This window comes from Topomyia yanbarensis, chromosome 1 (genome assembly GCF_030247195.1).
Source record: "Topomyia yanbarensis strain Yona2022 chromosome 1, ASM3024719v1, whole genome shotgun sequence".
NCBI lineage: Eukaryota > Metazoa > Arthropoda > Insecta > Diptera > Culicidae > Topomyia > Topomyia yanbarensis.
The window spans coordinates 216,810,675-216,827,369 of NC_080670.1; the positions used below are offsets into that span (position 1 = coordinate 216,810,675).

The window sequence follows — 16,695 nt, forward strand, 5'->3', positions numbered from 1 at the left end:
AGATTGTCACGCCCTCGGGATCAAGCATACTTTATACTAAAAAAAATTCTTTTTATTTCAACAAATTTTGCAGTCACATTCACATGTTTTGAACTCGTTTTAAAACAAAAGTCCGTATGCGAGCGACCCAAAGGTTAATTCCGAATAAATAAAAAAAGTTAAAAGCATTTGCAGGCACAATATCATTTTTTGTGTGTGTGGCAGAAAAATTCGTCAACAAACAAACGCCATGCATTATTCTACTTCGTTAGGTTAGGTTTCATTGATAGCAGGACTATATGACGTTATATATTAATATATGAAATCATCGTGCGATATGATAATTGATCCCAATGTTGGATCGCAAATTGTTTATCAATTCCATTTTCGAATGATGCTTTCCATTGCTTCATAAACTGAAACATAGGCGGCACTGCGCAATTCAAAAACTTTTACCTCAAAACCGGCAACCCGAAAGTCACTCACTTTCCCACCCTTAAAAAAATGACAACCAGTGGTGAGTTTTTCCACCCATAGGAGGATTGCGGAAAAACTACACCTCCCATGTGTGTATTATACATGATAATCGTCATCAGGCAGACTCTCTCTCTCTTTCTTCCTTTTGGCATGGTCTTGGACTGTGCTACGATTTGTGCGGCGGTTCCATGCATACTCATTGGCCCCGGTTCAGAAAAGTCTGCTAGATCACGAGCATTACCGTTCGATACACACCACGACGACGACGACACACGGCGAAAGTGTTGTTAGTGCTTGAACAACGGGGAAAAAGTGAAAAATTTTGCAAAAGCACCGACTGCTTCGATGGGTACTAGCGAATATTCGGCATAGGTCAGTGATCGGGATGAAAGGGTACAATCAAGAGTAATAGGAAAATATAAAGCAGGCCGAGCTTGAAAATGCACCTGTTTTTTCCCTTCTACTCCTCGAAGGTGGCACCTGTGTTCTGTGGCAGTGGAAAAAGTTACATTTTCGCGTGATTGGTTCAGGAGATACGGTTGACTCTATAGGCAGAAGATAGTGAATATTCGACTTTTTCATATGTGGAGAAAAGTTTGTGAAAGGAATTTTGTGGTCGGAAAAGCTAGATGAAAATTGTGGCAGCATACATAACGTACATATGTAGAAAAGAGGGTAGTTTTCCGAGAAGGGAAGATGTGGAATCGTGCAAGGATAAGTCGGGAGAGAAGTTTTCGTGAGAGAGAGAAAGAGGCCACGAGAGAGAGAGAGAGAGAGAGAGAGAGAGAGAGCATTGGCTTCCGATGTTAGTGTTGGTAAAGTTCTTTAAATGTTTTAGGAACTGATAATCAATTTTTGTTTTCACATAAGCAAGAAAATAACTAAATCGTAACAGCGAATCGGTTGCTTGACAGACGACTGTTAAAACAAGGACAATTCAGTTACGATGCTTTTTTTCTTATCGAAACAGTTGATCATCGAAATAACTACGTAGTAAGCAGAAATCAAGTAGATGGCTCTGTCAAATTGCCTTTCCATATCAGGGCACTTTGCTAGCAATTAGAAGCCTTGTGTTTATTTTTTGCTATGTTCTAATCAGATTGTGTTGGTGGTATTTTAAAATTTCCCGTCTGCTTGTCTGGCTGGTGGTCTTAAAATAAATTTACGTTTTAGTGTTCGTGAGTGAAAAAGTACACACGTATAAATGTATGTTTTTATTGCAGTGATGTATTATTTTTAGTATCCCATTTTTTCTTATTCCGCTATTTGCAGTTTGTTTATTAATGTGAGACCTTCGGTAATAAAAATATGTACACATTTCAAAACCACCGTACGGGGGACGGTGACATTAGATTAGATCTGGGAAAACAAAACAAGTAGGCATTGCGAAGGGCTGACTTTATAGAACGGAACAATGCTTATCAAAAGTTGTTCAGTTTCCTTGACAGCAAAATGTTTCCGTTCTATTTGCAAATAGTTTTATTTAATGCCGTGCAAAAAGGCAAAGCAAAAACAGCACACATGTTAAAAACATTGATCCATCAGAAGGCCGCCTACTCTCTCTTCTTTCTCTTTCTTCTCTCTCATAAAATCGACGGAGCGATTGTTCTGGCACAGCATTTTCACTCGGTTGATCCATCGAGCCAGCCAGCAAGCATTAGCCTGTTCTACGACAATACATATTCAGCAGACGGTCGCTTGTAGTTTTGAATATGTACACATGTGCGATTGTGCCCCCTTTTGTTTTATTTTATGCTACGTATGCTGATTTTTCCTTTCCACCCGTACACACACCCGCTAACGGGTAGAGTTCCTGTTCTTCTCTTCGCCAGAGAGGGCACATGTGCACAAGGCCTCGTCAGCATACTCGATCGCCGTTGAGGGCTTCTTGCGATTCAGCAGCGCCTACTCGGACGGATGTGTTGTGTTACTTTGTTGTGGTACAATAACAATTGGTGGCGTTTGTTGGTGCAAGTGGCAGCTGTTTTCTATGCTTTAGACGTTATTCTTTCAGCAGCAGAAGCAGCATAGTATCGAATATTGTGCAAAGTGACTAAAGTAGAAGAGTGAAAGCACTGTTTATCTCCCTTCCCTTATTTTTTGGGTTAAGTGGTTGTGTTTCGAGTGGCTGAAGGAAAAAATCTTGGAAAAAGAAAAACGACGCGATTTTTGACGATTTCGGGAGGAAATCGATTTTGTGTAAAAAGTTACCGAACTGATCTGCTATATAGCAGGCGGTGGAAGAATGCCAGTCAAAAAGCAAGGTAAGTTTAATCAAACACGGAGAAAAAAATTTAGTTTGCTATCGTTGTCACGGTTTCGAGCGGAAGCCAGCAGGCACCGACTGCACCATCGTTATATAATTGATAATGGTAGTAGCAAAGTTTAAACGCTGGTGATGGAGGGGCTCTTTCCTCCTCCCATGCTGACAACCGATCCTTGTGATGTAGGTACCAATGTAGGCCAACCTAGACGAGTGCGGAAACAGGATGTTTTATCAAGTGGCTTTCATCTATTCACGTACCAAAGCTACTCTGGTCATTGTATTAAAGAGCTACTTCCACCTGGCACCACATCTGAGTTCATTTAGACAGAGGGATAATGGAAAAGTGTTCCACCATACATTTAATATTATTCGTCTTCGTTCCAAGCTGGGGTGAGAATTTAATCCTGTCCTTCGGTTGGCTTGCAGAATGATAAATTTGCCGATAGGAATCAGAGATTTTGTCCTTAAAATACAGGTCGTTGGCTGTGTGATACGTGGAAAGTATCGATTAACACTCCCAATAGCAACGTGTGGCAATTAGTATCAATTTTGTATGAGCATTGGAAAAGAAACAATAAATTAAACTTTCATACTAAATCATAGCCTGCTGTTTGTATCCAGCGATGTGTCTTTCTTTTGATGGTCCGTCACTGATGCAATCATGCTACACTGTTTCCCGTTCATTGGTTGGATAAAGAATGAGGAGGAACGGTCCCTTAGAAGATAATTGAGTTTTAAAAGCTATATTGAAGGAAGTTTACGTTCTACTTGTAGTGTAAGGAGCTACTCACTACTGTTTTCTTTTGCGGCGATATTCTAATGGCTGAGTGTTGCGTTGAGTCCCTGGAGCGTTTAGGGTTTTAGAGGGCTCCGGAGCATATGAGGCGAACAGTGCGTGGGGGTTCCAGTAATTTCTCGGGCAGCTCGGCACCTTTAAGAATGAGATAATTGTCTCCTCATTTGTCGGGTCGTTGGCTAGAATGTCTCGGATTGAAGACGGGTAGTTGGTGGAGGTTTCCAAGGTTTTAAAACTCTGAAAAATCGACCGGAAGATGTTCCACGGTGAGTTTGGTTTGGCATACCTGACAGACTGGATAGGGGGGGGGGGGGTCAGTTGGAGTGATCGTATGTGCGTGAGTTATTTTGGTGTGTCTAACTCGTAGCCGAAATGGGGTTCTCTGTTCGAGCCTGTTACTCCGATCAGTCCATCGTTCCGGGCCTTCCTTGAGGTGGCGGAGTTGACTAATAAAGTGAGACATAGATTCTGATTTGAACTGGGAGATGATATCCGTCGATGGAACCAATTTGGTCGGCAATCTTCAGGCCTGCCTCCCACGGACTGCCAATGAGTCGGCTTCCTCATTCCCGCTGGTCCCGTAGTGATCGGGTACCCAGCATATCGTGGTCAACGGATCGCAGGTGTCCTCTATAGCCTGTATGTAAGAGTGGCGTGACGTTTCCGTTTTCAAGGCGAATATGACCGGCATAAAGCCCGTCAGAATGATAGTCGGTATTCCATCTGGCCTCCGCAATCGCGAGACTGGTGACAGCAGCCCCTACCGAGAAAATGAAGTTGCTTGTGGCGAGGCGGTAGATCAGAGCAGACCCTCACGCTTTCTTGCAGCTTGGAAGCGTCAGTGTAGATCCGGACGAGGTTCGGGAATCCTTGGTTCATCAGTTCTAGGAATTTGGCCCAAGGGACCTCGGGGGTCGGGCCTGCTCGCAGCGACTTGGGTAGGTTGGTGTTCGAACTTCTCGTTGGCCAGGGTCGGTTTCGGGTTCTGTGGATGCGAGCTATTTCTGGGAGGTCTGTGCCGGTGTACTTTTAGAGCCGTTTTCAGCAGGCCTCCTTTCGAGGAATCCCAGAGCGCACCGCAAGTATGATGTTAGCGGCTGCCCACCGAAAGAGGAGAATGCCCGGTTCGACACAGGCTGCTCCGACGGGAGTGCTCGGCAATAGGTTAGAGATCAACCAAGTCGTTCCGTTGTACAGGGGAGTAAGGATTCTCGTCAGCCTGTCCAAGTTGTGGCTGAATATTTCAATATCGTAGAATATTGTGCTATTGATGAGCGCACTGTCGACGTTCAGAGCAGTTCTCCCGTTCCATGTCGGTTGCCGGGCACTGATGGTTCGAATGAGCGTTTCCTACTTTCAAAATCTCGTTTGACACCCGGAAATCCGGAAAGTGAGACGACGGTCCAGCGTGATACCGAGGATTTTTAGTTCTCTGCGGAAAGGAAAAAGTGTATTTCTGAGTTTGACCGATATGTTAGGTGATTGAAATTGCAACAGTGTGATACTTATGATGTCGTGGGTGTAGACGAAAATATAAACTCCCACGATAGAGATGCAAAGAAGGAATTCATGCTGACGAGGAATAAAATGACGGCGAGGAGGGATCCCTGTGGGATACCGTTTTCATCCACATACGTTCTGGATTGTAAGCTACCGACTCCCACTCGGAAAACACGATTGTTGAGGTAGTCCATGATGTAGTTCCCACAGTTTCCGGTGACTTCCCAGTTAACTACTTGCCGGAGAACCCCCTCACGGTAGACTGTATTGTAGGCCTTGGCATCCAATATTAATATTACTCCGCTAGAGCCTGCCGAAGGATTTCTCCAAAGGTTCCGAGGTGGGCTCCAGTCCCTCCACCCTTGTGGAATGCGAATTGGCGCTGGTCAAGATGGAGTTTTCTTTGAGGTCGGTCATAAGCCGTTTGTTGACCATCCACTCCAGGTAGTGTCACCTTTCTTTGATATAGGGATTAATCGCTATTCCCTGTTTCCAAGAAGATGGGGTGGATTGGTTATTCCAGATGTGGTTCAAACATTCCAACAGCTCTCTTCTAGCCTCTGGTGGAGCAAGCTGTAGCATTGGATAAACGGAGAACGCTCTGTTGAAGTCTTGTCCGGAGTCCGGTGGGAAGGATATGGGCGCTCTTCCGAGCCTTCTGCATCGTGCTAAAAAGATTGGAGGGAGGGCATCGTCTGAGGATATTGAGCTGAAGTGTTTGCCAATTCTTCAGCAATTTCTTAGGGTTCGACTGTTGTAGTTCCGTTTACTTCGCGGGGGAAGCCGACTTGCCTTCTTTTCCTGCTGAGCGCGTTCACTGTGATCCAAAGCTCGGCAGTGGAAACATCCGGCGATATCCTTTGGAGAAATGTGTTCCAGCCCTTGTTCTTCGAAGCCTCATGATCTACGAAACACTGCAGCCCTCTGTTCTTTCGTGGGGTGGCTAGCGGGGATCTTTTCCGGTATCCGGAGTGCTCTGCGGTGGTCTTAGATGGCTTGACTGACCTCCGGGTTTTACCAGTTGGTGGTTCGGGATGAAGGTAGGCCACTTGTACGAGAAAAACTGCACTCAGCGGCTTGAACGAGTTTAGTCATTGATGGGTCGGATTTTTGTTCACGGCATGGTGCGAAGGAGTCCGAGACTGCCTCCTCGTAGGCAACTCAGTCTGCCTGCTTGTATAGCCAGGTCGACGGCGAGTCGTGGCTGGTGGTATGCGGTCGTAGGTTATTTGAATTGGATTATGGTCGCTATTTCCGGTGATTTCGAGAACGGACCAACCACAGGCCCCAGCGAGCTCCGTAAAGAGGAAATAAATGTCCAAGACTAGAGAGAATTGGCCTCGGATACAGGTGAAGCTTCCGTTGTTAAGTACAATAGCGTTACACCCTTCCGTGACTTTGGCAGTTAGGTTGGAAAAATGTTATAGTTTATTGGAGAGCAAGGCATAGTGGTTGAAGTTGAGCAATTTACAACTGTAGATCCCCCAAGAAACCCCGGAGGCTGTTCATGTGCAACTGTAAAGCGAGTATGAGATGGGACTGAATTCTGTTGAGGTTAGCTCGGTGGTCCTGCTAGACGGTCTTAACAGGACTGCGACGGAGAATGGTCTGGAAGGCGGCGGGTGCGATAATCAGGCCGTAGATAAGGTAATCAAATACCATTAACCGTTTTCTACGATGTAAAGGTAGCTGACTTCAAAAGACTCTGCCAATCTATTTGCCGAATTCTGTTTTCAATGCAGAAGCGCCCATACTTTCCTCTAGCACAAGCGTTTTTATTATTAATTATGGACTGAATCTCCCATCATTACCAGTCGGCCTAGAAGTTTACACCGCACTTACCAAAGTTTATACTTCTAAAGGTACTGAGGTCGATGGTCTGCCACTACTTTTTATAAAGTAATGTGCTAATGTTTTGTCACTTCCTATAGCGGACGTCTTCAGTCTATCAATTTCGGAGGTAACCTTTCCGGAAGCCTGGAAAACGACTTTCGTCATTCCAATCCACAAAACAGGAAATATTCACAACGTAGAAAAGTATCGTGGAATTCAGATTTATTTAAAAAAAAACTACTGGAGCTCCTCAAGGCAGTATACTGGGACCGGTCAGCTTCGTACTGTTTGTGAATGGTCTATGTCTCCATTTGAACTGCGACTATGTACTGTATGCTGACGATTTGAAAATATTTAAAACTATCTGCTCTGCTAACGCTTTTATATATCTACAATTGGACATTGACTTGCGATTGCGATGATGTAAAGAGAATGGAATGAGGGTGAACATCAAGAAACACAAAGCAACCTCATTCACTCGGCGTCGGTTATCGATCAAGCACGAGTACACTCTGAATGATCAAATCAAATTATTTTTAATTGCAGGATTAGGAATTTAAGTTAAGCTAGGAGCAAATATTGTAAAATTTACGAAAATTAGCAAAAAAAAGCAAAAATTGAAAGAGTGCACTAACGCAACGGCCGGAAGGTTAATGAGAAATCTAAGTAAAATGCTTTCTTCTGTTCTATAGTACTCGTTAGAAATGATTTTTAATGTTGCTTCAGTCCTTTTAAAACAAAATGCGTGAAAAGCCAAAAAAAACAAATCTTCAGTGGACGTTTACTCAATAATGGGATATGTTGTTCACAGGAATTTTGCCCCGTTAGGAGCTGCACAAAATAAAAGAAGTTAATTTAAAATAACCAAACTTGACAAAAATTACCTTTTACTTCACTGGATGTCTCCGTCTCGGCTGTTGTTGTTTTTGAATTATCGATTCGAATGAAATTTTGCACATGTATTTGATTCTGCCTTTATCAAAATGTTCCATTTTTTGCAACATCAACGTGTTGTAATACAAATTGAAATGATTTTATTTTCGATGTAAAAAAACAAGCAATTTCTCCGTGTTTGCTGAGAACCCAAGATATTGTTGAGCTTATTTCAAATCTGTTAGGAAAAAAAAGCGCATTACTTCTAAATAACTTCTAATTAATTGTCAATAACCGTATAAAGAATAAACCATATAGATTTTTACAGATAGAACTAAAGATAACTGTGAGACAAAATCACATATTAACGTTTTCCAAATAGAGAAAATAGGCAATGGGACAATATTCCTCATCGATAGTTAGAACAATGCTCTCGTGATGAATCATCGGTTTTTCTAAATGAAAATAATTCTGCAACCCTTCGAGATATATTGCATAATGTTGGTGAGGAACCAGTTTAGTTATTGGGAAATATATATTAGCTATGTTGATTGTTGCTGTATCTTCTGCGGAAAAGTCGCAGGACCCGAGAACGTCAGCAACCTTAGCCCTATAAGTTACTAAATTCGCAGTGATCAACTTTTTTTGGGGTAATTCGACGTACACTCCGATGCCGACCAAAAAAATTGGATTTTTCGATGTTACTGTAAATCTGTAGGTAATGTTTGAACCAATACATCTAGCTGTAGAGTTACAGATTTTCTCCCGATTAAAGTTTCCAAAAACACGTAATGTATTGCACCGCAACGATCGAGGGGTATTATCTAAAACTGTCTTCAACTCAGCCACCTGCTTAGCCTTCATTTCAGCTACATCCACCTCGTCGCTTTCCTGCCAATCATTCAACATGTTCAATATTTCAGCATTTGAGCAGTTAATACGTTTTGCTCTGACAATCAATTCCAACGAATCGCGATCAAGCAAGCTAATATCTTCATGTTTAAAGTAAAACATGGCGTTTTCCGTAATTACGTCCAAACAGCGCTCATCAACATTCTCAAAATAAAACCGTCGATTTAGTTTCAATATCTTTAAGACAGTTTCTTCGGTGATACTTTTAACCAAAAACTTGGAAGCGTGCTCCAAAATATCCACGAACATGTACTTTTCACAAACAACGCAAATGTCGTGGACGTTTTCAAGCGTAATGGTCACTCTGTGGGCATAAACGAAGCGTAGGATTTCCAAAAAGATGATCGGATCCGTATCTTCCAGCGTAACCTCCGACGCGCCAGACTCCTTAAATCCACCGGTGAACATGGTGAAAAAGTATTTCGAAGCTGTAATCAGGAACATTTTGTGACCATAAATTCGTTGCTTTTCTTCTCCCACGATGAAAACAACGTCCGACATGAACTTGTTGTTGACCATGTGCTCCCTGCAATCGGCAGTTTTTCCGACGAAATCCATCATCGGCTGTGATTGTTCGTTTTGCTGACTAGTTCAAAGAGGAGAATAAATTATCAAATATTCACATATTTACAGTCAAAGGTACTTACCTATCTCCATTCCCATTTACTTTTGATACGTTGAATAGCTGATGATTATTGGACATGTTTATTCGTCTATTCGCGCACTGTGGATGCTTATTGCAAGCCAAAACCGCTGTCTATAGACATATCCAATTGTGTTGGTATTGTGCCGTTTTGACGATTGAATTGGGATGAAAACGATGAAAACAAACCGCATCTGAGCTTAAGAGGAGGGCGGTAGTAAATATAAAAATGCGATATCTCTGCGTGCGTATTTGAAACGTCAGATATCTCAATAAAGGATGACTACTACACAAAACGACACATAGGGCGGCGCTGTAGTCTAATGTTAGATAATCCCAGTAAGGAATCCAACCGGAAATCTGGGGTGGCATTCCGCATCTCGATTTGATCAAAATTCTATCGAATCGATGCTAATGCTTCGCATTATGAATATCGATCGTTCCAGCTCGCTCGAAAAACTACTTGATACTCGAAAAGTGTTGGCATTTTTTGAACCAAAATAATTGAACTCGAGTCGAGCGTACCTACAGTCGTGATTTGCTGGTTGGACACTTTTTAACTGGACCGCTTTTTAGTTGGACCTCCGCTAGTTGGACCATTTTCTAACTAAAAAGCAACTGAACGCCAAAATCTCACGTCAAATTTACTTTGACAATTTATTCATCAATCATTTACACTCCTAATGTCTTCCTTGGAGAGTTTTTGACATTTATCAGTTGGTCCAACTAGCGAATCAAATTCGTTAGTTGGACAGAGGCTGTGGCCCAACCAGCGAATCACGACTTTAATTGCTCAATACTTTTATGACTGTCGTTCGAGATTATGATTCGGTGTATTTATTTCATGCCATTCCTTGAATAGTTGTTTTTGGTTAACAATTGGAAGACTTGGAAGAGGATAAAAAGTTACCAAAAGAACTAAAAAAATTCCCACGTACTTCGAGCTAGTCGATTTTATATCTAATGCCACCGTCAGGAACATAGTAACATACATAGTTTTGCTAAATATTGTTATTGTTATTTATCAGTGTGCAATAGGGTTGTCTCAACAACCTATTTCTGCAACCTATGTGCATTAACTGTACACCTACCGTCTGACCGTTGCACTTGATAATGTGTACAGTGTCACACCTATGGTCGCTTCCCATGAGCGTTCTGGCGGCTTTTAGGCTGTCCTTCCATGCTACTCAGGGATACCTTGCTCCTATACACATCCATACATACGAACTTACAATTCGTACATACATACATTCCTAGTATTTAGCACAAGTTGAGAGGTATCATCTACGCTGTATAATCCTATGGAAAATCTCCGTTTCTGTCTCTTCCTAATCTCCTTTTTGTCTCCTAGGTCCGAAGCGGATCAATCTAACAGTCTAACGAACACACTAACAGTATTAGTCCTCACTCGCGAATGCTACAACTCTGCTGTTTCATCTTTTTATAACAAAATTCGGTTACCATTGTTCTAGTCAATATACGTATTCATTACATTATGAACCATTTTTCTATTATCACTATGCTGAGGAGAGAAGGTATTTTAGGGATTCACAAAATGTCTCTGGCCATAAAGGACGTAGGAAATATTTATCCACTATTTCCTGTAAAGTTTGCTCGAACTGAATGTCCGGCTGGTTCGATTCGAACAGACCACACCAATCATTTCTGAGAGCCGGTGTGCTTGGTCGAGTTATATAATCATAAAAACAATTCCTGGATATTTAACTATCTCTTAGGTGCCAGTCCTGCACTCGTTTCCTGAACTAACCTCATACCCACGGTCAAATGAGTCGACAACTAGTAGCAGGATCCACATGTCTCCTACCCAAGCAAATTGACCAACTTGCAAGTAGGAGCACATATCTACCAACCAGCCAAGAAGACTTCCGAACAAATGAGAATGGACCATGCCAGTCGAAGGCCACAGGCCCAGTGCCATCTCGTACAGTTCCTGAAGTTTAATATTTGTTAGTACAACTTACAGATCTCATTTCAATGGTAGTAAGTAAGTGTCTCATTCACTCTTGTAAAACTCGCTTACCGCTGCGCATCTCCTTCGGCATTTCGACGCCGTCGGCATCTTCCCTAATCCTATAATCAACTAAGGCAGTCAGCAGATTCTACTGCAGAAACGCTAATGATGTGTGACTATCAAGAATACGTCAGACAACCTTAATTGACCTTCTTAGACACCAGTTTAGCCTTACCAAGCCGTAACGTGGGTGGTAGCGTGAAAACTGCCGAATAGGAGTTGAGAACAGTTTGAAGAAACATCTGATGTTGTGATATCCAAGACTGACTTGGATAGTTCCATCGAGCCTACATTTCATTCACCCACACATTTTCATAGCCTAATTGATGCAATTGTTTCCGGATATATTTTCTGGAAGAGTTAAATGTAGCCTTGACGTAGCCTTGATTTGCGTTTTAAACACCAATGGTTTGAAACAGAAGCATTAAATTTTGTATTTCCATTGGTGTTAAATGCATTAAGGCTAAGAAATTTATCTTGTATAGCAAAGAACATTGAATTTAATGGAATAACTAAAAAAATGAACGCGCCGATTGATTAAAAATGATGTCAGCTAGAACTTCAAGAAGCACTAAATTTTTCAATCTCCATGTTAATTGCGTTCTCCTTGTCTCTAGCTGTATGCTTATATCTTCAATAAAATACTTAACGAACGACTGCACAAAAAACCCTGCAAGCGCAAAAAACCAATTTCGCAATTTTTGATTTTTGTCTTCACTATTTTAACTAAAAACTGAACATTTATCGGTCAGTCTCTTTACCACCATCATTATTTATATTCTGGGAATTTGACGGTCATCGGGAAAAAAGACAAAGCGTACTTCAATTTGAAACGAAATTCTTTTTCTGTTTGTATATAGTACGAATAGTTTTGGAAAGAGCGAATATATTTTTCGTGCATTAAACAAATAAAAGTTTTCGAATTTAAGCATATTATTTTGCGTCTAACAAGCCCACTTGGTTTGGTCGAATGAGATATGTAATGCCGAAATATAGTCGCAACGGCTTCAAAAACTTTCGAATTGAGAAACTCGAATCGAGATGCGGAATACCACCCCTGGCTCTCGCTCTAGTTACCCACACAATTAGAGCGGGTTATTGGCGAATTACAGGGGATAGCCGGGAAAAAAATTTCGATAACCAATCACTCGCCGATATGCATTTAAACCTAGGGGCAGATCACTCCAGAAATGTATAACAAATTAGAAAAAAATGCATTTAATTTCCGTTTTTGCCTCAACTCCCTCGCAGAAAAGTTTGTTCAACAAACGTCCTACGCTGATTCACTTTGTTCGACGTTTTGTTGAATGTAGCGCTAATTTTTTGTAGGGTTTTGACGTCTTACACGCAACGCAAAATATATTGCACGCAACGCAAAATACATTATGGATTTCTATTTTGATGGAAAGAAATGCATTCAATTTAGCTGATTTTTAAAAATGCATCACAAGTGATATACTGCTAGATTTAAACCCGCCTAGTCGCCATTTCGTTTAGTGGGTAGTATCCTGCTCCAGTGACACAATCGATTCTATTTTACAAGAATCTAAACATTGCTGGAAACGGCTTAAGTTTATCAGAGTAACGTTTATTACAACATTGACATTTTTCACTAAATTCGAATTGATTTACGCCTTTAAGGGTTTAGACAAACAAACAAAACCAGCTCCACTGCAAAAAATCGGGCCTCAGTCTCGAAAGTTTGTTTAAAGAAAATGTTGACGAACGCAAAATTTAAATCGCGATATAAACAAACGTTTAGGTGCGTTCAGCGACAAAAAATCACCACCAATACTAAAAAACCGGAGAAAAAACCTATTTATTCGATTCAAAGGTTTACGCTGACTGACCGAATTCACTCGATAGCGATCAGGTAATGAGGGTAGGAATAAAACCTCTACGTACACGGAAAAATAAAACAACCCGCAGAATAAGTTCTTTTAACTTAAATTTAGGTAGTTTTGAGTCTTGCGTCGCTTTCGCACTTATTAGTGTTGTCAAAAACAAAGAGAGAGATTCGACTCAGTCGAGGCCTTCCATGGAATAAGGTACTTTTGAGTTGTTTGAGGTACACTCAAAATTAGGTAGATTCAACATAAATTTAGGCATATTTAACTCAATGTTGAGTATAAAAAACCTGTCAATGAGTTGTGGTTATTGCCGTGGTTAAAGGGAAACTACCTTCAACACGGTTTACCTAATTTTACCTTATTCCACGATACCCCGAGATTGAGTCAAAAGAGCTCATTTCGGTTCGGTGCATTTTAAATAGAGCCCGGAATTTCAAATCCCGTGGTGGCAAATGAGTCTCCACTAAAATGATAGTTTTCATGAAGTGTAAACCCAACCGCGAGAACGTCACGGGTTTTAAAACTCTCCACACAAAAAATCCAGCCATGAACAAATCAACGCGAATTGTTTCCGACAGGGTAAAATGTGTTTTTAAAAGGTTTCAATTTCTGTACTATTTTGACACTTTTTATAATCAGCAAAGCTGTTGGTTTTACAGATTGGTACGATTTACCGGAAAATTCTCCTTCATTACCTTCCGGAACAAATCCTGTGTCCCATTTTGCTAACTGTAAACTAGCCTTAACACTGACTCCAATGACTGACCGTGGATAAGATATTTTGTTGTAGTAAAACCACACACTGTGGTAGTCCTCGACGTTTTGTTTATGATCACTGATGATGTGGGCGAGGAAAAAAATGTACATTCAAAAATAGAAGGCGGTTACCCATCAGCTGGTACTGACAGGCTCGATATGAGATTCAAACAACTTTGCGAGTCTAGCTTCAAACTTTTTGACCTTTTCCAAGTACAAAAAACGCCGAAAGTTGAGCAGAATATTTTTATTAGATAGGCAGAACAGACCATTTCTCTGCTGGCGTTGAGTTACGCGAGCGCTCAGAAACCAAAAAAAAAATGTTTTGTGAAAGTGCGGGAAAATCAGACCGAGAATGTGTCCCATTGCTAAAAATAACCGAGTCGGCGGTGATGGCGATACGCGGTTTTCAGAACGTCTGCATGACAACTTGTTTCAATAAACAGGCGGCCTACTATACATACATAATGTGGCCGTGATGATTCCCTTCTTGATGACATAACAGACCGACCCGACGATGTTAACATTGACCTCGCTCGGTAGTGCCTGTGTAAATTTATTGATTTATTATCTATAAAATCTAAGATTTTCTTTCGTTTTTTTTTTCTTCTCTTGCAGAAGCACACCGAGCTCTCGAACTGCTCGAGGACTACCACTCACGATTATCGAGCCCGCAGGACAGGGCCCTTCGCAGTGCCATTGAACGAGTCATACGGATATTCAAGTCGAGACTCTTTCAGGCTCTGCTCGGTAAGTCACAAAATATTTATTTAAAATGATTCTAAGACATTCTACTGTTGTCGTGGCAAATCAAAGGGGGGGGGGGGGTAATTGATCGGTATAATCTATTTCAAACCGCGCAGAACATGCTACTGGCCAGACGTTTTTAGGGCAAACACTTGCGTCTCCACACAACCATGTTTTTTTCGATGACGCCAGCAGGCATACTGTGATAGCGTCGTCCGTCATTCATTCGGGACGCCGTCGCCGGTCAGGAAGGGAAAAGAATTATAGATAAAAATACACCGCTCGTAGTCGGTACCATTCGTTTTAGAGCCAACTGAACTATGTGTCTGTGGGAAAGTGCATTCTGATCTGCTACCTTGCTGTTTAATATACGTAGACGAGAATATAGTGCACTTCCACTTGAGTTTTAATTCAAACGATGGGGGACGAAACGGGAAAATGAAACTCCAAGTGGATCGTAGTTGGCTGGTTGTTTGTTTTTTTTAATCGATGCATTGTTGCCAGATTCAAACAATATTTTCGTCCAAACATATTTAGCTGTGTAACAATACACGAAATAGACTAAAAAAGGTAGAGAAAAACATTAGATTGAAAAGAGGCCTACCATGTTAGGCCAGAGGTGTTCAAATACAATAACTCGGGGAAACATTTTTGCGTCATTTGGAATTGACAAGCTGACAACAGGAAATAACCAACACCGACCGGTTGAAGGGGTGAAACTTTTACTATGTATTTGCCACCCACTTTTGTTTCTCACACTGGAGGACTCCCTGACTGTGGAATTGTGTACGGCACTAACCAGTCGGTGAAACTTTTACACACTCTAGTTTTCCTGGTAGGGTGTAGCCATTTTTGTGCTAACTTTGTTGTTTCTTGGAGAAGGAGAAAATAGATAGACCAAAAATAGGTACATTGGCTCTGCTTTCTAGTACACGTACAGACAAAGTTAGTACTGCTGCATTGTTGGGTGGATGAAGTCTTTCCTCGTGCTTTCCGACCCGTCATTCAATATGCATGTGCTTGGTTGTCTCGTTTATCGAAATAGGACCTAGCTGGTGGAATACGACCACATTTACGGGGAATTTAAGGTCGGTTTAGATGAGTCGTCAGTGTACGTTTCGTCGACTGTTAAATGTGAGATGTTACAGTTCAATTTGGTGCTGTTTTCTTCAAACTTATTGGGAAGTAGCTAACTATTATATTTTTCTGCATATTTTTAGTTGTTTGCTCGTACTAGTACAGTATAGCAAGTCATTCTATTAGACCTTGTATGTCCTGTCTAAAAGACGGGTTATAAACTCGAGTGTGATATTGAGACATAACGATCACCACTCTCCCGTGTTCCGTTTAGCAGACTGCGCTCGTTGGCTGAATTCTTTACCGACAACTACAAAAGTGGCTTTCGAGAACGGACAAGATGCTTGCTTTGACCCAAATCCAGGATAAATTTTGGGAATACAGCTTGCGGATTCATCATATGTTTGTGAACTTTAAGACAGAGTACGATTCTGTGAAACGAAACGAAAAGCTGCAAATCATGGCTTTCTGAAAAAAAAAAACTGGTTCGTATGAAACTGGAGATCTAGCGTCAAACACAGCCGGATAAATAACAGACTTATTTGTATCACATCCAAAAGATCTTCTTCTGAATACGGAAACTATTAAAAGTCTCTGCGAAATTTAGAACTCACCTTGAAACGTTCAACTACTTAACCGAGCGTAAGCAGAGTTCTGATGAGCAGTGTACTTATAGAAGTAAACTTCACTGTTTAGCGCATAACAATCGAATGCAGCAGTAGCTTTGAAGCAAGGAAATGAACTTTCTCATTAGCGGTTCAACACCATGCACCAAGCGATATGAAGATTATCCCAAAAGTACTACGACTCGAGTGACTAAAATGTACAAAGAAACTCCCGACTCTCCGAAAAGTGCAAACCAAGCGTCGGAGTAGAACTGTTTATCACCAGCTGCAGTTGATGGTCTCTCGGCTGATCTCAACATCTAGGATCATGATCTAGGGAAAAAACTGA

General features: G+C 41.4%; 2 protein-coding genes across 2 annotated transcripts in view; one reads left to right on the forward strand and one right to left on the reverse strand.

Moving 5' to 3' along the window:
• The first annotated feature begins 615 nt into the window (after positions 1 to 615).
• Positions 616 to 16,695, forward strand: part of LOC131692958 (disks large 1 tumor suppressor protein) — a 74,245-nt gene continuing 58,165 nt past the window's right edge. Inside the window, exons 1-3 of the mRNA XM_058980395.1 lie at positions 616 to 828; positions 2,289 to 2,720; positions 14,536 to 14,667. Coding sequence (XP_058836378.1) covers positions 2,702 to 2,720; positions 14,536 to 14,667 — 151 coding nt within the window. The 5' untranslated portion in view covers positions 616 to 828; positions 2,289 to 2,701. The remainder of the gene's footprint in view (positions 829 to 2,288; positions 2,721 to 14,535; positions 14,668 to 16,695) is intronic.
• LOC131692964 (BTB/POZ domain-containing protein 19-like) lies at positions 7,863 to 9,500 on the reverse strand. The gene is made up of 2 exons (XM_058980407.1): positions 9,284 to 9,500; positions 7,863 to 9,222 (listed from the first exon to the last, which is right to left on the reverse strand). The coding sequence occupies exons 1-2, from the start codon at positions 9,337 to 9,339 to the stop codon at positions 8,082 to 8,084; spliced, it is 1,197 nt and encodes a 398-aa protein (XP_058836390.1). The 5' UTR covers positions 9,340 to 9,500; the 3' UTR covers positions 7,863 to 8,081.

Excerpts from the sequence above, each read along its gene's own strand:
- LOC131692964 (XM_058980407.1), bottom strand. The coding sequence starts at position 9,339 with ATGTCCAATAATCATCAGCTATTCAACGTATCAAAAGTAAATGGGAAT. Across the intron at positions 9,223-9,283 it reads GTAAATGGGAATGGAGATAG|TCAGCAAAACGAACAATCAC; the intron begins GTAAGTACCTTT and ends TCTTTGAACTAG.